The sequence below is a fragment of the Nerophis lumbriciformis genome, linkage group LG12, assembly GCF_033978685.3.
Source record: "Nerophis lumbriciformis linkage group LG12, RoL_Nlum_v2.1, whole genome shotgun sequence".
NCBI classification, from domain to species: Eukaryota; Metazoa; Chordata; class Actinopteri; order Syngnathiformes; family Syngnathidae; genus Nerophis; species Nerophis lumbriciformis.
This window is the reverse complement of record NC_084559.2, coordinates 6,415,802-6,442,141: the sequence shown is the minus strand read 5'-3', so window position 1 is coordinate 6,442,141 and position 26,340 is coordinate 6,415,802. Positions and strand designations below refer to the sequence as shown.

The window sequence follows — 26,340 nt, the reverse complement described above, 5'->3', positions numbered from 1 at the left end:
TCTTTGGGCCACTGGTGCAACTTGAATCCGTCCGTTCGTGTTGTTACACCCTCCGACAACACACCGACGAGGCATGATGTCTCCAAGGTACGGAAAACAGTCGAAAAAACGGAAAATAACAGAGCAGATTTGACTCGGTGTTTGAGAAAATGGCGGATTGCTTACCGCTCCGAGAGCGAATAATAGAAAAGCGTTTAATTCACCAAAATTCACCCATTTAGAGTTCGGAAATCGGTTAAAAAAATATATGGTCTTTTTTCTGCAACATCAAGGTATATATTGACGCTTACATAGGTCTGGTGATAATGTTCCCCTTTAAGTGTATCCCTATGTTAAACATTAGATAGACAATTGAAACACTTTCTGCTTCTCATAAAGATGAGAGACGAAGGGAGAGAAGTTACAAAGCCCCACTCATGGAAATCAAGCAACAACAAAATGCATAAAAACATGGTCGTCGTCCCCCCCACATCATCACTCCCAGCCCCAAGGGAAGAAATGGCACAGTTCAACTCATAAACAGGTGGCCGAGGGGCCCCCAGGTAGCCAAGCTTTAATAGCACTTTGATGTTTTTGATGTGCACTCATCCCACTGTACCTTGCTGCTAGATAATGAGGACTAATAATAATGCCTCAGCTTGAGGGGTTAATGGTATGTAACCGACAGAGCTGCTAATTGCACGTTGCAAAACTATTTATCAGAATCTCCATCTGCACAACTCTCCTTGTGAGCTCGACATTGTGCCTCATTGTAAAGCAAGGTTCCGTAATCAGCCGTCCGTGTAGGGCTTTAGAAGAAAGAAAAAACATAGTTTGGTGCTGATATTCAGATCTTTGGTGCGAGAGAGAAAATGTCTACAAGCATATGAAAGATGTGTCACTGTTCTTTCTTGCACCTTGCAAAGGTCTCCCCAGAGGGGAGTCTTAACTCCAAAGTGAGAGGGAGGTGTAAATTACATAGTGAAGCCTACTTGTTCTTGGGCAAGACAGTTCTCTTTTAGCCAAGACGCCAGCACTGAGCCTAGTCTATAAAAACCCGCTACACCTCCCTGATACCGAAGTACATGTCAAACTACTTCCATAACGTAAAATGACTGCTATAACCACAACACCAGGGGGAGCTCCACAAACCACGTTAAATCCAGATTCCGATCTAACAAAGGTCTTAACTCATTCTCCTTCTAAGCCACATCAATATGGAATGCACTCCCAACAGGTGTAAAAGAAAGTGCATCTCTATCCTCCTTCAAAACCTCACTAAAAGAACACCTCCAGGCAACTTCAACCCTTGACTAACACCCTCCCTTCCACATCCCACCTCCCCGGATTGTAAATAATCAAATGTAAATAATCAAATCTATATACAGGACTGTCTCAGAAAATTTGAATATTGTGATAAAGTTCTTCATTTTCTGTAATGCAATTAAAAAAACAAAAATGTCATATATTCTGGATTCATTACATCCATCCATCCATCCATCCATCTTCTTCCGCTTATCCGAGGTCGGGTCGCGGGGGCAGCAGCCTAAGCAGGGAAGCCCAGACTTCCCTCTCCCCAGCCACTTCGTCCAGCTCTTCCTGTGGGACCCCGAGGCGTTCCCAGGCCAGCCGGGAGACATAGTCTTCCCAACGTGTCCTGGGTCTTCCCCGCGGCCTCCTACCGGTCGGACGTGCCCTAAACACCTCCCTAGGGAGGCGTTCGGGTGGCATCCTGACCAGATGCCCGAACCACCTCATCTGGCTACTCTCGATGTGGAGGAGCAGCGGCTTTACTTTGAGCTCCTCCCGGATGGCAGAGCTTCTCACCCTATCTCTAAGGGAGAGCCCCGCCACCCGGCGGAGGACACTCATTTCGGCCGCTTGTACCCGTGATCTTGTCCTTTCGGTCATAACCCAAAGCTCATGACCATAGGTGAGGATGGGAACGTAGATCGACCGGTAAATTGAGAGCTTTGCCTTCCGGCTCAGCTCCTTCTTCACCACAACGGATCGATACAGCGTCCGCATTACTGAAGACGCCGCACCGATCCGCCTGTCGATCTCACGATCCACTCTTCCCTCACTCGTGAACAAGACTCCGAGGTACTTGAACTCCTCCACTTGGGGCAAGATCTCCTCCCCAACCCGGAGATGGCACTCCACCCTTTTCCGGGCGAGAACCATGGACTCGGACTTGGAGGTGCTGATTCTCATCCCAGTCGCTTCACACTCTGCGAACCGATCCAGTGAGAGCTGAAGATCCTGGCCAGATGAAGCCATCAGGACCACATCATCTGCAAAAAGCAGAGACCTAATCCTGCAGCCACCAAACCAGATCCCCTCAACGCCTTGACTGCACCTAGAAATTCTGTCCATAAAAGTTATGAACAGAATCAGTGACAAAGGGCAGCCTTGGCGGAGTCCAACCCTCACTGGAAACGTGTCCGACTTACTGCCGGCAATGCGGACCAAGCTCTGGCACTGAGCATACAGGGAGCGGACCGCCACAATCAGACAGTCTGATACCCCATACTCCCTGAGCACTCCCCACAGGACTTCCCGAGGGACACGGTCGAATGCCTTCTCCAAGTCCACAAAACACATGTACACTGGTTGGGCAAACTCCCATGCACCCTCAAGGACCCTGCCGAGAGTATAGAGCTGGTCCACAGTTCCACGAACCACACTGTTCCTCCTGAATCCGAGGTTCGACTATCCGGCGTAGCCTCCTCTCCAGTACACCCGAATAGACCTTACCGGGAAGGCTGAGGAGTGCTTCTATCTGTTGAAAAACTCTATGGAGATGATGATTTCATTTTCTAGCATGATCTGGCACCTGCCCACATTGATGCAGTAATCAAGTTTTCTTAAGCTGTATGCCATAATCAGCAATATTAAAATAATAAAAGTTTTTCAACTTAAACAAGTTGAAAAACTTATTCGGGTGTTACCATTTAGTGGTCAATTGCACGGAATATGTACTGTACTGTGGAATCTACTAATACAAGTATCAATCCATCAATCAATCAGCTAGCGCTTGTATGAACATCTTGAGGGGTCCTGTAGGCTCCAGTCATCACTTATTTGAGAAATAACTGTCACATCCCCAGCCACGGATGTGAAGACATGCACCATGTACTCCTCTCCTTCGTAAATTTTTATGAAAAGTACCTTCATTATAGGACCGCGTTCGTTATAAATCCAAAAAGGCGGGTCTCCGAGGGCCCGGTGGATTAATAAGGACAGCAGTGTATTTTAAGCCGTAAACTCAGCTCCTCACTGTCCTTAATCTCCTTCCTTCTTCACAAGGCCAAATTAACACCTCTCCTCAGCTCTGACGGGACCTCATTAGCAAACTTCCAGGGAAAGAAAGAAAGAACAGAACGGAAAAGAGGAGAAAAGGGAGGGAAGCGACCAATGACAGTCACCAGCTCTGGGATTAACCCTTTCTCCTCCTTCACGGGAAAACTAGGTCGGGTTTCTAATCAGTCGCCTGGTTAGTGATAATTAGACGGCGAGATTGGACGAGAGAGGAGAGGGAAAGTGGGTGGGGAACTTTGAAATGAATAAGAGAAGAAGGAAACCTGTCATGTCGCGACGACTTCAAAGGAGTTGACTTTTCCTTTAGAAGTGGCGTGATGAGGGTTCAAATACCATGAGGCCTTTCGAACTGGGATGTGCTGAAGATGTGAAGCAAGTTCTAAAATTCATTTTCCCCAAATACTCCAAACCGCAGAGTCAAAGGCGCCATCAAGCTCCGCCCTGTCGCCAGCATCGGCCCTGCAGCAGCAGGTGGAGGTCCCAGAGCTGACGCTAAGGTCGCGCACGGACTACCGCTGGGTGAAGTTCACAAGCCTCTTCGAGCTGTCTGACATTACCAATAAGGTCAAAGTTGATCAGAAAACACCTGAGGATTATCTCATAATAACTGAAAACTGAAAACACTCACAGACGACCACTACGGATACAGGGCCAACATCCCAACATCAATGGCATTAATCGAAATAACGGAAGAGATCACAAATGCAATAGATAGTAAACAGTGTGTTGCTGCATGTAACAAAAGCATTTGACACAATTACCGTATTTTTCGGAGTATAAGTCGCTCCGGAGTATAAGTCGCACCGGCCGAAAATGCATAATAAAGAAGGAAAAAACATATATAAGTCGCACTGGAGTATAAGTCGCATTTTTTGGGGAAATTTATTTGATAAAAGCCAACACCAAGAGTGAGTTTTTCCTTGCCCTTATGTGGGCTTTGTACCGAGGATGTCGTTGTGGCTTGTGCAGCCCTTTGAGACACTTGTGATTTAGGGCTATATAAATAAACATTGATTGATTGATTGATACTTTAAAAAAGTAGTTTTATACTTGTGAGTGTTGATGACACAGCTTTGCAACAGTTGATATTCTAGTTTCAAGCATGTTTTACTCAATATAGGTCATCAAATCTCAGCAACAAGCTGTAATATCTTACTGAGATCATTTAGGACCAAAACACTTAAAACAAGTAAAACACTCTAACATAAAATCTGCTTAGTGAGAAGATTTATCTATCTTATCAGACAGAAAATAAGCAAATATCTAAAGTTCAGTACAAGGCACTTAAAACAAAGTAATTGAAAACTGAAACATAATGTAGACGCAGCATGACAAGGCCATATTTAGGTACATATCTAGGGCTCTTCCTGCACTTGTGTAGAAGATTGGTCAAAAAAGGTCAAAAAGGGTCTCCACTCTTTAAAAAACTTGTTTTCTGAGCCCCGTAATGTGTATCTTATTTTCTCGAGCTTCAGGTTTGCTAGTACGTCCCTTATCCAGTGGGAGACTAAGGGTGGGTCAGCCTCCTTCCACTTCAACAATATCAGGCGGCGTGCGAGGAGGGTGGTGAAGGCAACTATTTTGTGACCCCCGACAGGTAGTTCCATCCCTTCAGGAATGATTCCAAATACAGAAATTAAAGGGTTTGGATCGATTTGAATTGTTAAGACCGTGGAGAGTGCTTCGAAGATGGACTTCCAATACCCCTTTAGCTTCGGACAAAGCCAAAACATGTGTGGTTTTTTTTGTTTGTTTTTTACTCCGGGTACTTTTGTACTCTTACTTTTGTTTTTTGTTTTTGTTTTGAGTGACAGCAGGGGTAGGGGATGAAGAGGGTTTGAATATGTTGTTAATGTGAATGTGAAATCAATAAAAAGAACTATGAAAGAAAGAAAATAAGCAAATATCACCCTTGTTTGAGATGTTTAATCTTACTTAGATTTCAGTTTTTGCAGTGTGGAAACATAAGATGCATTACATTGCATCGTATGCATGTTCCAAATAAACTGACCTGAACTGAAGTTACTCAGGAAAAATGAGAAGGTACTAGAGATGCGCGGATAGGCAATTATTTCATCCGCAACCGCATCACAAAAGTCGTCAACCATCCGCATCCACCCAAACTAACATTTAATCAAAACCGCACCCGCCCGCACCCGCCCGTTGTTATATATCTAATATAGACGATGCAAGGCATTAGTGAGGTTATAAAGCTTTTGCCTGTTAAAGAAAGGAGACTGATCCAATTCAGCAGAGACATTCAATGCGTGCCACGCTGTCACGGCCCAGACGCACACCAGTGCGCAATCATCTGGGAGCCGCGCTGAGCGCACCTCCAAGTGCGATCGCGCCACTCAAACTGCTGCAGGCAGCTGCGTTCTATCTTGTTTTAACATCCTGTGGCACTCTTCTGGGATCACGGCGGACGAAACTGCTCGTGCTCAGGGTGTTTGTGGAGGTTCGGGGTTTTGCACAAATGTGATGCACCATGTTAGATGTCCCGGTTTTGTGACTGTCGTAGACATAAACAGCGTCGCAGCTCTTGCAAATCACGTAGCCAGCATTACTATCATCCTGATTTACAACCTCATAAAAACGAGTCCACGCTGAACTTTTCTGGCCTTTTTTTCCCCTGGTCTTTAGTATTCCCTTTTTTAGTTTGTCGCGTACCACGTTTGCTGCCGGCGTTGCCATCTCTTTTTTTTTCTTCTTCTTCTGTTGTGGCATGCTGCAGGTGCCTGCTTGTTTTTCGTATGTGGGTAACAACATTTAACTATGTATATATATTTACCAATTGGTTTAACTGCCACCCGCCTGAATCTATTTAAAATCTAATTTTTTTTTATTTCAACCGCCCGACCCGCGGATAATCCGCGGACTACGCGGTTGTGTCCGCAAACCGCGCATCTCTAATATATATATATATGTATGAAATACTTGACTTGGTGAATTCTAGCTGTCAATATACTCCTCCCCTCTTCACCACGCCCCGCCCCACCCCACCCCGACCACGCCCCCACCCCCCACCTCCCGAAATCGGAGGTCTCAAGGTTGGCAAGTATGCATAATGATATGCGCTCAGCATCATGATTTTTTTTTCATCCTTGAAATAAGAAATGATTACTTTAAAAAAGTAGTTTTATACTTGTGAGTGTTGATGACACAGCTTTGCAACAGTTGATATTCTAGTTTCAAGCATGTTTTACTCAATATAGATCATCAAATCTCAGCAACAAGCTGTAATATCTTACTGAGATCATTTAGGACCAAAACCCTTAAAACAAGTAAAACATTCTAACATAAAATCTGCTTAATGAGAAGATTTATCTATCTTATCAGACAGAAAATAAGCAAATATCACCCTTATTTGAGATGTTTAATCTTACTTAGATTTCAGTTTTTGCAGTGTGGAAACATGAGCTGCATTACATTGCATCGTATGCATGTTCCAAATAAACTGACCTGAACTGAAGTTACTCAGGAGAAATGAGAAGGTACCAAAAGGGGCCTGCAGCTAACAAGCAAAAAAAAAAAGGAAGAAAAATCATGGCTCATTATCAGCCATTTATTTTATTTACTATGCAACATCTTTGGACTCCCAGATGTCAGACATCAATGGCGTTTAAGTGAATCCCGCGGGCTCCCGTTTGCGGGGTAAAGATATATGGACGGCTGCTTCTGATAATTGTGCGACTTCTAATTGAGTTAGCGCACAAATCAGCCAGTATAGCATTAAACCTGATAGCTGTTGCCAGGGAACAGGGTTGCTTGGACATAGTCAATTATGAAGCATTAAAAAGAATCTGCCGATAATCACTTCGAAGAGAGCCAAACAATCCATGCATCGTGCTCTCGTGTTTATCAGTGATGGGGCTTTCAGGTTGGCGTCCAGCAGGAGTTTAGAGGAGAGGGGGAAAAACTAGAAACATATTTGCGGTATCATTTCCATAAGTGTGCGCTTTGCGGACCGTAGCGTAGCACACAAACCTGATTTATGACCTTGGTTTAATGGACGGAGCAGGAACGCGGTAGGTATCGGATGACTTTTTCAATATGGCACCGTCAGAGAGGGGGCACACTGAATGCACCATCACAACAGGAAATGAGGGCTTGTCTCGGCAAGAAAATATGAGAAGCAAGATATCTGATCATCTAATGGCAGATAGACGCTGCTTCACTTTGACAGAAAAGGCATCAGTCAATAAACAGCCGATGAGCGAGTGGTAAGATGAAATGTATGCAATGGATTTCTCCACCCTATCTATTAAATCATTCCTTCTGGAAAGAAGCAGTGGTCTCAGCACAGCTGGTGTTCCATGACGTTTTTACATAATCGATCCGAAGTTCCATTAACAAATACAATTGATTATGCGTTTTGTACAATACAAAAAAGTCAATGACTCACCTGGGCTTGGAAACTCTTGAGAACTGGTGCCACCATCTCCCGGACTTCCTACGAATAGACAATAAATATGTATTTTGTTACATATTTGTAGCTCTATATCATGGGTGTCAAACTCTGGCCCGCCGTGTACAAACCCCGCTTCCATATGAGTTGGGAATTGTGTTAGATGTAAATATAAACGGAATACAATGATTTGCAAATCCTTTTCAACCCATATTCAGTTGAATATGCTACAAAGACAACATATTTGATGTTCAAACTCATAAACTTTTTTTTTTTTTTTGCAAATAATAATTAACTTAGAATTTCATGGCTGCAACACGTGACAAAGTAGTTGGGAAAGGGCATGATCACCACTGTGTTACATGGCCTTTCCTTTTAACAGCACTCAGTAAACGTTTGGGAACTGAGGAGACACATTTTTGAAGCTTCTCAGATGGAATTCTTTCCCATTCTTGCTTGATGTACAGCTTAAGTCCGGGGGTCTCCGTTGTGGTATTTTAGGCTTCATAATGCGCCACACATTTTCAACGGGAGACAGGTCTGGACTACAGGCAGGCCAGTCTAGTACCCGCACTCTTTTACTATGAAGCCACGTTGATGTAACGCGTGGCTTGGCATTGTCTTGCTGAAATAAGCAGGGGCGTCCATGGTAACGTTGCTTGGATGGCAACATATGTAGCTCCAAAACCTGTATGTACCTTTCAGCATTAATGGCGCCTTCACAGATGTGTAAGTTACCCATGTCTTGGGCACTAATACACCCCCCTTTTCAACTTTGCGCCTATAACAATCCGGATGGTTCTTTTCCTCTTTAATCCGGATGGTTCTTTTCCTCTTTGGTCCGGAGGACACGACATCCACAGTTTCCAAAAACAATTTGAAATGTGGACTCGTCAGACCCCAGAACACTTTTCCACTTTGTATCAGTCCATCTTAGATGAGCTCAGGCCCAGCGAAGCCGACGGCGTTTCTGGGTGTTGTTGATAAACGGTTTTCGCCTTGCATAGGAGAGTTTTAACTTGCACTTACAGATGTAGCGACCAACTGTAGTTACTGCCAGTGGGTTTCTGAAGTGTTCCTGAGCCCATGTGGTGATATCCTTTACACACTGATGTCGCTTGTTGATGCAGTACAGCCTGAGGGATCAAAGGCCACGGGCCTAGCTGCTTACGTGCAGTGATTTCTCCAGATTCTCTGAACCTTTTGATGATATTACGGACCGTAGATGGTGAAATCCCTAAATTCCTTGCAATAGCTGGTTGAGAAAGGTTTTTCTTAAACTGTTCAACAATTTGCTCACGCATTTGTTGACAAAGTGGTGACCCTCGCCCCATCCTTGTTTGTGAATGACTGAGCATTTCATGGAATCTACTTTTATACCCAATCATGGCACCCACCTGTTCCCAATTTGCCTGTTCACCTGTGGGATGTTCCAAATAAGTGTTTGATGAGCATTCCTCAACTTTATCAGTATTTATTGCCACCTTTCCCAACTTCTTTGTCACGTGTTGCTGGCATCAAATTCTAAAGTTAATGATTATTTGCAAAAAAAAAAATGTTTATGAGTTTGAACATCAAATATGTTGTCTTTGTAGCATATTCAACTGAATATGGGTTGAAAATGATTTGCAAATCATTGTATTCCGTTTATATTTACATCTAACACAATTTCCCAACTCATATGGAAACGGGGTTTGTAATTTAATTTGACCCTTGAGGCAATATCAAATTAACATTAGAGCTGGCCCGCCGGTATTATACAACGGCGGTGCCGCTGTTTCACCGCTAATACTCATACTTGCCAACCCTCCCGATTTTCCCGGGAGACTCCCGGATTTCAGTGCCCCTCCCAAAAATCTCCCGGGGCAACCATTCTCCTGAATTTCTCCCGACTTCCACACGGACAACATAATTAGGGGCGTGCCTTCAAGGCACTGCCTTCAGCGTCCTCTACAACCTGTCATCACGTCCGCTTTTCCTCCGTACGAACAGCGTGCCATCCCAGTCACATAATATATGCGGCTTTTACACACACAAGTGAATGCAATGCATACTTGGTCAACAACCATACAGGTCACACTGAGGGTGGCCGTATAGACAACTTTAACACTATTACAAATATACGCCACACTGTGAAGCCACACCAAACAAGATTGACAAACACATTTCGGGAGAACATCCGCACCGTAACACAACAGAACAAATACCCAGAACTCCTTGCAGCACTAGCTCTTCAGGGACGCTACAATATACACCGCCCGTTACCACCAAACCCCGTCCACCAAGTTAATGTTGATATTTACCTCAGAAGGTTGCAAATAGAAAAGAGGCATTCCATTTTTTTAAAAATTTTATTTAATATACCATTGATGTTTTTTCGTTTGTTTTTTGAAAGTTGATTTTGCACTATTAAGTTATATAAGCGTTGCTTGTTCCATATTCAGTGTTAAAGCAAATCAGTGTAGCAAACTGAGCAATAGTTAACGTTTTATTCATGCACTTTCTCTTGCTACTTCAAGGCTTGAATGTTTGATTCATTCATTATTGTTATTTTATTTTCAAATGTATTATTAGCCTGTGGAAAAAGTTTATTTTTTTATATTTACCTCAGAAGGCTGCAAATAGAAAAGAGGCATTCAATTTTTATTTAAATTTTATTTGATATGCCATTGATATTTTTTAATTATTATCATTATTTGAAACTCGATTTTGCATGTCACTATAAAGTTATATAAGCCTTGCTTGTTCAATATTCAATGCAAAACTTGTTTGGGTCCCTATTAAAAGGTTAATTTGTTCAACCTTGGCCCGCGGCTTTGTTCAGTTTTACATTTTGGCCCACTCTGTATTTGAGTTTGACACCCCTGCTCTATATAATAATAAATAAATAATACAAAATGTTAGTGAATATCATTACCTAGCTGTCGTTTTAGACCCAACACTTGGCTTTAAAAAAACATATCAAACAGATGTGCCAGAGTCTTAAATACAACATAAAAACGTTCAAATGTATCAGGAATTCATTAAACACTGGAGGCAGCTCAAACTTATTTTAATGCAATGATTATGTCTCGCTTTTATTATTGTATAACATGTTGGTCGCAGGCAAGCAAAATGACACTGAGGCCATTGGAAGCTTTGCACAAACAATTGCTCAAAATCCTTGAGCGAAAACCACAACACCACCATCACTGCTTAGTTCTCCAAAAATATAGATTGTTAAATTTAGCTAACATTCAAAGATCAGCATCAATACGAATGGCCCGTCGAATCTTAAATAACACTGCACCGGCGCCACTTAAGCACTTTGTCCAGTTTACATCTGCTGTGACAACTAGAAACCCACGAGCCTCCGCCAGTGGGCAGTGTAGCGTACCCAGATGTAAAACATATTTTTCACGATCAGCCTTTTCATATAAAGCCATAAAGGAATGGAACGACCTCACAACAAACTTGAAAAGTCTAACAGATTACTCTTCATTTACAATTGAAAAAAGTGGCTTTGGAGCAATCAAAGCTGCTCACACAGTCAATAAGGTGGACACTACGTTTGACACATCAACTTAATGTGTATTATATTTATCCATGAGAGCATTTTTGTTGTAAATTGTGAGGTGTGTCTGTTAAAATCATGGTTGTTTTTTACAAATGATGACAGATGTGAACAAGAGCATGTATTGTCTTTGTGTGATGATGTACCGTATTTTTCGGACAATAAGTCGCAGTTTTTTTTCATAGTTTGGCCGGGGGTGCGACTTATACTCAGGAGCGACTTATGTATGAAATTATTAACACATTAGCGTAAAATATCAAATAATATTATTTAGCTCATTCACGAAAGAGACTAGACGTATAAGATTTCATGGGATTTAGCGATTAGGAGTGACAGATTGTTTGGTAAACGTATAGCATGTTCTATATGTTATAGTTATTTGAATGACTCTTACCATAATATGTTACGTTAACATACCAGGCACGTTCTCACTTGGTTATTTATGCCTCGTATAACGTACACTTATTCAGCCTGTTGTTCACTATTCTTTATTTATTTTAAATTGCCTTTCAAATGTCTATTCTTGGTGTTGGCTTTTATCAAATAAACTTCCCCAAAAAATGCGACTCATACTCTAGTGCAACTTATATATGTTTTTTTCCTTCTTTATCATGCATTTTCGGCCGGTGCGACTTATACTCCGGAGCGACTTATACTCCGAAAAATACGGTAAATGAGGTGTGGTTGTATTGTATATTAAGTATGTGTCAATGAAAGGGCATTTTATGACTTTTCTTAATTTGATTACATGCTATAGTATGATTTTATTGTCATAATTGTAATGCATGATTTTTGTATCCCTTTAATTTAGGTAGCCAGGGACTGCAGATGGAAATGAGCTATTTAGCTATAATCTGGAACAGAACATATCTGTCTTTGAGCTTAATGTTTCTGTGCATTGTCCCTTCAAATAAAGACTAAACTAAACTATATTACACTTGATGCCACGTGCGGGTATTTGTGGCAAGACCAAAAGAGTTTGAGCTTGCATGTTTGAAAAAGTAGGGCTTTCCATTAGAGCTCAGGATCCAGACTTCTGTGACCACCCACAGCCCCAGGTGAGGTTTGGGCTGTGATGACAGGCTTTTTAACACCACTATTTTACTGACAAGATTACAGTGCTACAGAGCTTTTTGGGGGGGCTGGAAAAGGCTCTGCGGTGGAAAAACTGCTTATGGCTGCAGGGTTCATTTATGAAATGACAAAATAAAATGTAAAAAAAAAACATGAATAGCTTTTAGGAAATGACTTAAAATATTTAGAAGAAACTAGATTAAGTTAACCTTTGTGTGGTGTTCGGGTCTGTGGGACCCGTTTTCATTTTTTATTAAAAGAAAAATGATACAATTAATACATTTTTCAAACTGAGACTCACTGACTTTGGCTCATTTTCTGTGAAGAACATATATCAGAATACATATTTAATGACCTCACCCCCCCTACACATTTCTATTACATATAAGATGTCTGGGTCCACTGGACCTGGGGCTAATAGAAGTGTGGAATTGATGTTCTGTGTACCACTCGCAACCCCCCCACACACACGGCAAGCCTAAACAGTAGGAGGACAGAGTGTAGGTACACAGAACATCAGAGGGCCAAATTTTTATTTCTATTTACTGTTTTAATTGGTTTTACCCTTTAAAATCATTTTTAATCATATTTATTTTATATTGTTTTTTATATTGGTTTTATAATGAATTTATTTTTTGTTTTTATTCAGTTATTGGTGGAGCTAAGGATAATATTTGAATATTGATTTTTTTTTTTTTTTTTTTGTCCTGTCCTGTCCAGCTTCTCAGGCAAGTCATATAGTTGATGTAGATGCCCATATCGGCTATTCAGATATTGTTTTTAATATTGTTGTGTAGCACTTTGGAAACATTTTGTTGTTTGAATGTGATATATAAATAAAGTGGATTGGATTGGATTAGTAAAAAGTTAATGTCCACATACATGGTCGACCACTTTTAGCAGACAGAACATTTGAGACCCAAAAAGAGTCACTTCTATATAAAAATGGGTCAGTTTATGTTGACATGTGTTGTAGTACTGTTAACTTTCTTAGTGTCAGTCATTTTTTCAGGCCCGGGAAAAGAGATTTGCGCATTCGTACAAAAGCGTTATCGTGACTGAAGTCAAGACATACAAAAACATTTGTATTAATTAAATATCTTATGCATTATATTAAAATATGTATTAAATAAAATGACAACAGAACATTTGACATAAAAATATGCACAAATGAAGGAAAAGAATGTCAACAAACTGGTATTTGTTCAAAAGAATTGTGACTATAGTAATGATACCATATAGGGCTGGGAATCTTTGGGTGTCCCACGATTCGATTCAATATCAATTCTTGGGGTCAGGATTCGATTCAAAATCAATTTTTTTTTCAATTCAAGACGATTCTCGATTCAAAATCGATTTTTCCTGATTCAAAAGGATTCTCTATTCATTCAATACATAGGATTTCAGCAGGATCTACCCCAGTCTGCTGACATGCAAGCAGAGTAGTAGATTTTTGTAACAAGCTTTTATAATTGTAAAGGACAATGTTTTATCAACTGATTGCAATAATGTAAATTTGTTTTAACTATTAAATGAACCAAAAATATGACTTATTTTATCTTTTGTGAAAATATTGGACACAGTGTGTTGTCAAGCTTATGAGATGCGATGCAAGTGTAAGCCACTGTGACACTATTGTTCTTTTTTTTCTTTTTTATAAATGTCTAATGATAATGTCAATGAGGGATTTTTAATCACTGCTATGTTGAAATTGTAACTAATATTGATACTGTTGTTGATAATATTCATTTTTGTTTCACTACTTTTGGATTGTTCTTTGTCATGTTTGTGTCTCCTCTCAATTGCGCTGTTTATTGCTGTTCTGAGTAGGGATGTCCGATAATGGCTTTTTGCCGATATCCGATATTCCGATATTGTCCAACTCTTTAATTACCGATATCAACCGATATATACAGTCGTGGAATTAACACATTATTATGCCTAATTTGGACAACCAGGTATGGTGAAGATAAGGTACTTTTAAAAAAAAGTAATAAAATAAAATAAGATAAATAAATTAAAAACATTTTCTTGAATAAAAAAGAAAGTAAAACAATATAAAAAGTTACATAGAAACTAGCAGTGAATGAAAATGAGTATAATTAACTGTTAAAGGTTAGTACTATTAGTGGACCAGCAGCACGCACAATCATGTGTGCTTACGGACTGTATCCCTGCAGACTGTATTGATATATATTGATATATAATGTAGGAACCAGAATATTAATAACAGAAAGAAACAACCCTTTTGTGTGAATGAGTGTAAATGGGGGAGGGAGGTTGTTTGGGTTGGTGCACTAATTGTAAGTGTATCTTGTGTTTTTTATGTTGATTTAATAATTTAAAAAAAAAAAGAATTATAAAAAAAAATAAAAAATGATACAGTTAAAAAAAAAACGATACCGATAATTTACGATACTACATTTTAACGCATTTATCGGCCGATAATATCGGCAGGCCGATATTATCGGACATCTCTAGTTCTGAGTGTTGCTGGGTCGGGTTTGGTTTTGGAATTGGATTGCATTGTTATGGTATTGCTGTGTATTGTTTTGTTGGATTGATTAATTTAAAAAAATAAAAAAATAAATAAATAAATCGATTTGTCTATCTGTGTTGGCCCTGCGATGAGGTGGCGACTTGTCCAGGGTGTACCCCGCCTTCCGCCCGATTGTAGCTGAGATAGGCTCCAGCGCCCCCCGCGACCCCAAAGGGAATAAGCGGTAGAAAATGGATGGATGGATGGATTTAAAAAAAATGAGAATCGATTCTGAATCGCACAACGTGAGAATCGCGATTCGAATCCGAATCGATTTTTCCCCACACCCCTAGTGTATGTGTATGTTATTGTTACCCTTATCATTCATGACTGCCTGCTGTTGCACTGATCAGCCTAGTGGTGGCTCACATCCATCACACACACACATACTTGCCAACACTCCCGGATTTTCCAGGAGACTCCCGAAATTCAGCGTCTCTCCCGAAAACCTCCCGGGACAAATTTTCTCCCGAAAATCTCCCGAAATTCAGGCGGACTCAGGTCCATGCGGACCTGAGTCCGCTTTCCCACAATATAAACAGCGTGCCTGCCCAATCACGTTATAACTGTAGAATGATCGAGGGCGAGTTCTTGGTTTCTTATGTGGGTTTATTGTCAGGCAGTTTCATTAATGTTTTCCCAGCGCGGCAACAACACACAACAACAGCAGTCACGTTTTCGTCTACCGTAAAGCAGTTCGTCTGCCGTAAACAGCAATGTTTGTGACACTCTTAAACAGGACAATACTGCCATCTAGTGCATTTGATGAAGGCACTTTTGTGCGTGCCACACAGCAATGCATCATCAGAGAGGGTGTTCAGCATGGTTCGAAAAATAGTGACAAGAGAATAGAACAAGGATGGACAATTCAACCCTTAACTCAACAATGAGTAGATGAGTGTTATGTGTGTGTATATGTGTAAATAAATGAACACTGAAATTCAAGTATTTATTTTATATATATATATATATATATATATATATATATATATATATATATATATATATATATATATATATAAAATAATAAAATAAATATATATTTAATTCACTGAAAGTCAAGTATTTCTTATATATATATATATATATATATGTATATATATATATATATATATGTATATATATATATATATATATATATATATATATATATATATATATATATATATGTGTATATATATGTATATATATATATATGTATATATATATATATATATATATATATATATTTCAAGGCTTGCATAAATGTCCCTGCCAAAATGTTTTAAAAAAAAAAGTGTGTTGTTGTACTGTGCAGGTTTGAAATAAATAATTCAATCAAAAATATATATATATATATATATAAATAAAATACTTGACTTGGTGAATTCTAGCTGTAAATATACGCCTCCCTTCTTAACCACGCCCCCAACCACGCCCCGCCCCCCACTCCGCCCCCCACCTGCCGAAATCGGAGGTCTCAAGTTTGTCAAGTATGCACACACAGCTATTTCTATTTTTGGGCAGAATTATTATAGTGTTCCCAATGTTAAAAGGATAAAGCCATTGTTTACAAATTTGGTAAATAAATAACCAAAAAATGTATATTTTGTTGTTTTCTTACTGTAGCAAAAATGAACCGAACCGTGACCTCTAAACCGAGGTACATACCGAACCGAAATTTTTGTGTACCGTTACACCCTTAATGATTCCCTGTACAAAGTGGCACTGAAAAATGACTCAAGTGTGTGTGTGTGTGTGTGTGTGTGTGTGTGTGTGTGTGTGTGTGTGTGTGTGTGTGTGTGTGTGTGTGTGTGTGTGTGTGTGTGTGTGTGTCTGGAGTGATTCAAAGCTCACCTCGGGTACATTCCTCCTGAACTCCCTACTCAGGTCTACCAGATGCCGATGGGAATCTTCACTCTCTTCTTGTCGACCTGCCAGCTCAGATGCTACAGAGTTGAGCTCCCTCTGCAAAACAGACAAAAAGATGCAATCGTGAGAGGAAGAAAGACAATTTAGTCTTGCCGACACTCACCCGGTTAAAAAAGTGTGGATGAATATAAAAGATAATAATTGGAAAACATAATGAATATAACTAGCATAATAATGATTATCTTGAAGCACTAATACTTACCGGGCAGACTTTACCCATAAATAATTAAAGGGAATAAATCCAATGCCTGCATAACACAAGGCCTTTTAGATAATCAGTATTTGAAATAATCAATAGACTTGCAACAGCAATGGAGCGAGCGCCAGTGAGGGGAGGAGTCACGTGGAGAAACCCAATAACCTGACAAATACCCTTATGAAGAAATAAAGCTTGGACTGTTCTCGGACCAAATTAAAGCAAAATAATGCGTCATCGGATCTATTTCCTTATCTTTATATCGATTCTAAAACAGATCCTTGATATTTTCCAGCAACTACACTGCAAAAACTGAAAACTAAATAAGATTGAATATCTCAAATAAGGGGGATATTTGCTTATTTTCTGTCTGATAAGATCATTCTTCTCACTAAGCAGATTTTATGTTAGAGTGTTTTACTTGTTTTAAGTGCTTTGGTCCTAAATGATCTCAGTAAGATATTACAGCTTGTTGCTGAGATTTGATGACCTATATTGAGTAAAACATGCTTGAAACTAGAATATCAACTGTTGCAAAGCTGTGTCATCAACACTCACAAGTATAAAACTACTTTTTTTTTTAAAGTAATCATTTATTATTTCAAGCATGAAAGAGACAATTGTGTCTCATAGTTAAAACAGATGACAGCCAAATGGACTTTGCTGTTTTATTTTCAATGAAAATTATTTCCAACTCACAACACCCACTCTTTCCTGAATATGGAACCCTGCCATCAGGGAGAAGACTCCGGGTCCCACTATGCAAATCTAACCGCCTTAAATTATCATTTGTTCCAGCCTCCATTAAGCTGACCAACAATGTGCAATATAATTTTAATACATAGGTTAGCACTTTTTTAGCACATAGCACTTTAGCACAAGGCACTTTAGAACTAAGCACTTTAGCACACAGCACTTTATCCATGAGCTCTAATGCAATGCACATTGGTACTTTATCTTTATCTCCATACTGTAGATTTTATGCCTATATCAAAGTGCCACCTATGTCTATCAAGCTCCATGTTCTGATGTTTAAATGTTAGTTGTATGGTTGTGGTTGTGTCTGTGCTTGTGTTTTTGTTCTGTTGTTTTTGGGTATGTTAAGAAAGCAATGATGCACTGTGCCCAAGACAAATTTCCCCGCGGGGACAATAAAGTTGAACCTTGACCTTGACCTTGACCTTGAAACAATAGAAAACACGTACTCATATAGTAGTACAGTTGGCACAGTACAGTAAACTGACAGTTAATATTCAAGCATTTAACATGTGACATTTGAAACTATTTTGAACATAAATAGTTCATGCACATTCAGATAAATTCCTCAAAATTACACTGCAAAAAGTCAGTGTTCAAAAACAAGAAAAAAAAAATACAAAAATGAGGGGTATTTTGTCAAGACTTGGTCCTGGGTGTTTGCTTTTCCGGAAGGCAACGGAAAGTTGGCTGGGGCGAGACGGGAATGTAAGTACATAATTTATTTTATAATTACTAAAACAAAAAGAAGTAAACAAAAGGCGCGCACAATGGCGGAGAACAAACTATGAAATCAAAAAGACTATAAACATGGAACAAAAACTTACTTTGGCATGGGACATGAAGCATGATCTAAGGGGATGAAGAGTGTGTAGAGCATAAATGCAAGATGTCGCCAGAACGACAAACTGAAAACAATGAACTTAAATACTATAGACATGATTAGTGAAAGCAGGTGAGTGACTCAAAACGTCAAACAGGTGCGTGACGTGACAGGTGAAAACGAATGGTTGCTATGGTGACGAAACAAAACAAAAGTGCACAAAAAGTCCAAAAACAAAACCGAACATGACTAAAACAAAGCATGATCACACAGACATGACATATTTTATTTGAACTAAGCAAAATTAAGTAATAATTTCTTATTTCAAGCATGAAAGAAAAAATCATGACTGACACAATTGTGTCTCATAATTAAAAACAGATGACAGCCAAATTGACTTTGATGTTTTATTTTCAATGAAACAATAGAAAATACGTACTCATATAGTAGTACAGTTGGCACAGTACAGTAAACTGACAGTTAATATTTAAACATTTAACATGTGACATTTCTAACAATTTTGAACAGAAATAGTTCATGCACATTCAGATAAATTCCTCAAAATTACACTGCAAAAAGTCAGTGTTCAAAAACAAGAAAACAAAATACAAAAATGAGGGGTATTTTATTTGAACTAAGCAAAATTAAGTAATAATTTCTTATTTCAAGCATGAAAAAAAAAATCATGACTGACACAATTGTGTCTCATAATTAAAACAGATGACAGCCAAATGGACTTTGCTGTTTTATTTTCAATGAAACAATAGAAAACTCATATAGTAGTACAGTTGGCACAGTACAGTAAACTGACAGTTAATATTTAAACATTTAACATGTGACATTTTAAACTATTTTGAACAGAAATAGTTCATGCACATTCAGATAAATTCCTCAAAATTACACTGCAAAAAGTCAGTGTTCAAAAACAAGAAAAAAAATACAAAAATGAGGGGTATTTTATTTGAACTAAGCAAAATTAAGTAATAATTTCTTATTTCAAGCATGAAAAAAAAATCATGACTTTGACACAATTGTGTCTCATAATTAAAAGAGATGACAGACTTTGCTGTTTTATTTTCAATGAAACAATAGAAAACTCATATAGTAGTACAGTTGGCACAGTGCAGTAAACTGACAGTTCATATTTAAACATGTGACATTTTAAACAATTTTGAACAGAAACAGTTCATGCACATTCAGATTAATTCTTCAAAATTACAATAAAAAAAAATTTGCCCGAGTTTTCTATTGTTTCATTGAAAATAAAACAGCAAAGTCCATTTGGCTGTCATCTTTTTTAATTATGAAACACAATTGTGTCAAAGTCATGATTTTTTTTTTTCATGCTTGAAATAAGAAATTATTACTTAATTTTGCTTAGTTCAAATAAAATACCCCACATTTTTGTATTTTTTTTCTTCTTGTTTTTGAACACTGACTTTTTGCAGTGTAATTTTGAGGAATTTATCTGAATGTGCACACTTGGCGCGATGATGTCATGTTATCGATGGAAAAATGCATTTTTAGACAATATGATTTGCCTGAGCGACTAGGAGACCCCGAGAGTAACAATCGGTTGCCTTGTTGCCTTTCCATTAAGAACAATAAATTAGTTTTTAGTATTATTTGCTGGTTTCAAGAAATGTAATGCCGAGCGCATATCATTATGTCAAGATAATGGCACTAGCGTTTACTTAATTTAAGAATATTTTTCAACATATTGAGCAAAAAGGTCTTTTTTTTCTACCAAGAAAAGTGCACTTGTTATTAGTGAGAATATACTTATTTTAAGGTATTTTGGGGTTCATTGAGGTTAGCTAATTTTACTTGTTTTGGAAAGTCTTGACAAGCCACATTTTCTTGTTCTATTGGCAGATAATTTTGCTTAGTTCAAATAAAATACCCCTCATTTTTGTTTTTTGTTTTTCTTGTTTTTGAACACTGACTTTTTGCAGTGTAACCCCAACTTAGCAACCTGGCAAAGGTTACTTCATAATTGTGGTCTTGACGTCGGTTTACTAAGTTATGGGGAAATGAGAGCTCCACCCAGGCAAGATGTCTGATCCTCTGTCTGTGCAGCAGCCCTTCATCACCAGCCTTGCATTCATGCTGGACTTTGCTGCACTGCACGCCATCCACAAATCCAATATTATCGATTAGTCATCCAATTCCTAGCTCTTTCAGCAAAGTGTAAAAAAAAAAAAAAAAAAAAAGAAGAGAGAAAGCAGATTTTAAAGTCTACTCTCCTATACGGAGCATTGAGTAAACAAACATACGTTCACCTTATTTTGCCTTTTAGCAGAGATTAATTATAGAATTGATGAGGAGCTTTCCCTGTAAATGCTGGACTTCGATAGAAGAGTGCAGGCCGGGGATTCAAATTAGCACTCGGAATTGATATACCAGGCGCGGAAATTAAAAATGACTGTGTTTTAATTAATGGGCAGTCTTACTTAAAAGCAATTTAATAAATCATCACACATGGAAAAAGGGTGGAAAAGGACAGGATGAAACGTCCACCTCGGTGTTCTCGTGGGGACGGTGGCAAGACGGCCGGTCGCGGCTGTTAATTGAAGGGCTAGCGGTTCAAGTCCCTGGAATGACGAGTCACCGAGCAACTTGGAGGGCTGGATTTTCATAACCGCGTTATATTCTCGTAATCACTTTTGCAACTTGACAAACGGGTTCTCCGAGGCTTGTAACAACTGTTGTATCCATCCATTTTTCTACCGCTTGTCCCTTTCGTGGTGGCGGGGGGGTGGAGACTATCCCAGCTGCACTCGGGCGGAAGGCCGAGTGATAACTTGACAGCTTCTAATACCAGCTGATAATACTACGAATAATTACAAGTTAGTTCAGAAATTCAAACAAATCAGATTGTTTGACTACAAACTTTCTACTGTTCTTACAAGTCTGGCAAAAAGAGTTATTGGTTTTGATTGATTGACATTTTTATTAGTAGATTGCACAGTACAGTACATATTCCGTACAATTGACCACTAAATGGTAACACCCCAATAAGTTTTTCAACTTGTTTACGTAAATCAATTCATGGTACAAATATATACTATCATCATAATACTGTCATCACACAAGTTAATCATCAGAGTATATACATTGAATTATTTACAATCCGGGGGGTGGGATGTGGAGAGGGGGGTTTTGGCTGGGGGGTTAGGTTTGGTCATACTTGCCAACCTTGAGACCTCCAATTTCGGGAGGTGGGGTGTGGGGGGTGGGGGCGGGGGCGTGGACGGGGGAGGGGCGAGGGGCGTGGTTGAGATATATATAAGAAATACTTGACTTTCAGTGAATTCTAGCTATATATATATATATATATATATATATATATATATATATATATATATATATATATATATATATATATATATATACATACATACATACATACATACATACATACATACATACTTATATATATACCGGTATATATAAAATAAATACTTGAATTTCAGTGTTCATTTACAAACTACAACTCACAAACACTTTAGAGTTAGGCTCCACCATCAGAATGTGTACTTAAACTTATAAAGATCACATGGATATTATTCAGTGAGTTGATTCACCAAAACTAACCTGTTATACAGGAGGAAAAGCACACAGGACGTTTCAATTGTTCACAGACTGGTCGCGCTCATCAGAATGACAAGACACTTCCGGTCTGCAGGTGATAGCATTCAATTGGGAAGAAACGCCCTACTGCCCCCTACTGACCAATGTGCATACTGATAAATGTGTAATGACAGCTCCAAAAACGAATTCAAACCACAAAATAAAATAAATAAATCAACACAAAAATGTGACACATTATGGGTGGGTCACATATGCATGTACAGTAGATGGCAGTATTGTCCTGTTTAAAAGTGTCACAACATTGCTGTTTACGGCAGACAAACTGCTTTACGGTAGACACTGTTGTTGTGTGTTGTCAACACGTCACTCAGGTCCGCCTGAATTTCGGGAGTTTTTCGGGAGAAAATTTGTCCCGGGAGGTTTTCGGGAGAGGCGCTAAATTTCGGGAGTCTCCCGGAAAATCCGGGAGGGTTGGCAAGTATGGGTTTGGTTGATATCACCACTTCAGTCATCAACAATAATATCATCTGAGAAATGGACATTGAAACAGTGTAGGTCTGACTTGGTAGGATATGTACAGCGAGCAGTGAACATAGTGAGTTCAGAAAGCATAAGAACAAGTATATACCGTATTTTTCGGAGTATAAGTCGCTCCGGAGTATAAGTCGCACCGGCCGAAAATGCATAATAAAGAAGGAAAAAAACATATATAAGTCGCACTGGAGTATAAGTCGCATTTTTGGGGGAAATGTATTTGATAAAAGCCAACACCAAGAATAGACATTTGAAAGGCAATTTAAAATAAATAAAGAATAGTGAACAACAGGCTGAATAAGTGTACGTTATATGAGGCATAAATAACCAACTGAGAACGTGCCTGGTATGTTAACGTAACATATTATGGTAAGAGTCATTCAAATAACTATAACATATAGAACATGCTATACGTTTACCAAACAATCTGTCACTCCTAATCGCTAAATCCCATGAAATCTTATACGTCTAGTCTCTTACGTGAATGAGATAAATAATATTATTTGATATTTTACGCTAATGTGTTAATCATTTCACACATAAGTCGCTCCTGAGTATAAGTCGCACCCCCGGCCAAACTATGAAAAAAACGGTACATTTGATTATTTACATTTGATTATTTGCAATCCGGGGAGGTGGGATGTGGAGGGGGGGAGGGTGTTAGTCTAGGGTTGACAATGTGGTTTGTGAGACAGTAGGTTTTACAGAGGAACAATATTGTTTATGTTGACACCCCTAAGACTGCTTGGCTGACTTACACTGACATAAGTGGTTGGTAACATAACTAAAAATGAGTCATGAGTCACTTGGGACTTTTGCCAGAGACATCAGCAGTATAAGCCATAATAAAGGATTTTTAAGCGATGCAAGCTTTGTTTTCTTCCATTTGTAAATTTTTTCCATCTGTTTTCATTAATTGTATTATTTAACAGACCTGCTGCAGTATTTTCCTTGTACGTTTTGACTATGAGGAAAATAAAGTTAAGTTAAAATTAAAGTACCAATGATTGTCACACACACACTCGGTGCGGCGAATAGAGATGTCCGATAATATCAGACTGCCTATATTATCGGCCGATAAATGCTTTAAAATGTAATATCGGAAATGATCGGTATCGGTTTCAAAATCATCGGTATCTGTTTCAAAAAGTAAAATTTGTGACTTTTTAAAACGCCGCTGTGTACACGGACGTAGGGAGAAGTACAGAGCGCCAATAAACCTTAAAGGCACTGCCTTTGCGTGCCGGCCCAGTCACATACAGGACACACTGAGGGTGGCCGTATAAACAACTTTAACACTGTTACAAATATGCGCCACACAACAGAACAAATACCCAGAATCCCTTGCAGCACTAACTCTTCCGGGACGCTACAATAACATCTACGGCTTTTGGAGCTCAGTGCACAACTGCACACACAACAAGAAGGAGACGAAGCAGAAGAACGAAGAAGAGACATGGCGACGACGAGCAAGAAGAAGAAATACGCTTGCAAGTTCCAAAATGATTTGGAAAAAATAATTTCATTTCATCCAGAAAAGCTCGAAGGGGAAGGGGTATGCTGCCTGCACCTCAACACCGCCCCCAACACACACACACACACACACCCATCTCCCGAATTCGGAGGTCTCAAGGTTGGCAAGTATGGGTCACACTGAGGGTGTAAACAACTTTAACACTGTTACAAATATGCGCCACACTGTGAACCCACACCAAACAAGAATGACAAACACATTTCGGGAGAACATTCGCACCGTAACGCAACATAAACACAACAGAACAAATACCCAGAAGTCCTTGCAACACTAACTCTTCCGGGACGCTACAATATACACCCCCTGCCCCAACCTCTACCTCCTCATGTCCCAACTTCCAAGCTGCTGTTTTGAGGCATGTTAAAAAAAAAATAATGCACTTTGTGACTTCAATAATAAATATGGCAGTGCCATGTTGGCACTTTTTTCCCTAACTTGAGTTGATTTATTTTGGAAAACCTTGTTACATTGTTTAATGCATCCAGCGGGGCATCACAACAAAATTAGGCATAATAATGTGTTAATTCCACGACTGTATATATCGGTATCGGTTGATATCGGAATCGGTAATTAAGAGTTGGACAATATCGGAATATCGGCAAAAAAGCCATTATCGGACATCTCTAGCTACATCCATACTTTTTAAGTCATAAAAAGAACACCGCAGACCAAGACTTGATGAGTTGGTCGACATAGACGGGTTGTAGAAGTCAACAGGACCACTGTAGTATGTTGTTTATAATAATTATGTTGGTAAACTAAACACGGTCAAATATGTCAAATGTGTGATTTTCATTGGTGATCGATTGTAAATGAAGGAAAAAGGCACACTTGTAATGTCCATGCATTACTGCTACAAGCATTCTATGTTAAGAATGCGTGAAATTCACATGATTCGGGCCGTTAACTGTACAGTAACTGGAGACACCAAAGCTATAAAGGATAAGACGACAAGACTTTAGACGTTTCTCTTGGTTATTACAGTCCATCTTGGGATGAGCCGCCCTAAAGATTAGAGTCTTTCAGAAGCCTGCTAACCAACACTTGATTCCTGTGGCCCCAATCTTACCAAATGTAACATCCTGGAGGAAGTGACTTTAAGTGGATTTTATGGGTACTTTAATATTAAAGTAATTTTAAGTCTGGGACGCATCCTATAGTTCTGTACAAACCCCGTTTCCATATGAGTTGGGAAATTGTGTTAGATGTAAATATAAACGGAATACATCCATCCATCCATCCATCTTCTTCCGCTTATCCGAGGTCGGGTCGCGGGGGCAGCAGCTTAAGCAGGGAACCTCTCCCCAGCCACTTCGTCCAGCTCCTCCCGGGGGATCCCGAGGCGTTCCCAGGCCAGCCGGGAGAGATAGTCTTCCCAGCGTGTCCTGGGTCTTCCCCGTGGCCTCCTACCGGTCGGACGTGCCCGAAACACCTTCCTAGGGAGGCGTTCGGGTGGCATCCTGACCAGATGCCCGAACCACCTCATCTGGCTCCTCTCGATGTGGAGGAGCAGCGGCTTTACTTTGAGCTCCCCCCGAATGACAGAGCTTCTCACCCTATCTCTAAGGGAGAGCCCCGCCACTCGGCGGAGGAAACTCATTTCGGCCGCTTGTACCCGTGATCTTGTCCTTTCGGTCATGACCCAAAGCTCATGACCATAGGTGAGGATGGGAACGTAGATCGACCGGTAAATCGAGAGCTTTGCCTTCCGGCTCAGCTCCTTCTTCACCACAACGGATCGATACAGCGTCCGCATTACTGAAGACGCCGCACCGATCCGCCTGTCGATCTCACGATCCACTCTTCCCCCACTCGTGAACAAGACTCCGAGGTACTTGAACTCCTCCACTTGGGGCAAGATCTCCTCCCCAACCCGGAGATGGCACTCCACCCTTTTCCGGGAGAGAACCATGGACTCGGACTTGGAGGTGCTGATTCCCATCCCAGTCGCTTCACACTCGGCTGCGAACCGATCCAGTAAGAGCTGAAGATCTTGGCCGGAGGAAGCCATAAACGGAATACAATGATTTGCAAATCCTTTTCAACCCATATTCAGTTGAATATGCTACAAAGACAACATATTTGATGTTCAAACTGATAAACTTTTTTTTTTTTTTT

The 26,340-nt window shown here is 39.7% G+C and overlaps 1 protein-coding gene across 1 annotated transcript in view; it reads right to left on the bottom strand.

The window, feature by feature from the left end:
- Positions 1 to 26,340, bottom strand: part of LOC133595358 (homeobox protein cut-like 2) — a 328,330-nt gene that overhangs the window by 149,603 nt on the left and 152,387 nt on the right. Inside the window, exons 2-3 of the mRNA XM_072914271.1 lie at positions 16,711 to 16,821; positions 7,706 to 7,753 (exon numbers count right to left, since the gene is read on the bottom strand). Coding sequence (XP_072770372.1) covers positions 7,706 to 7,753; positions 16,711 to 16,821 — 159 coding nt within the window. The remainder of the gene's footprint in view (positions 1 to 7,705; positions 7,754 to 16,710; positions 16,822 to 26,340) is intronic.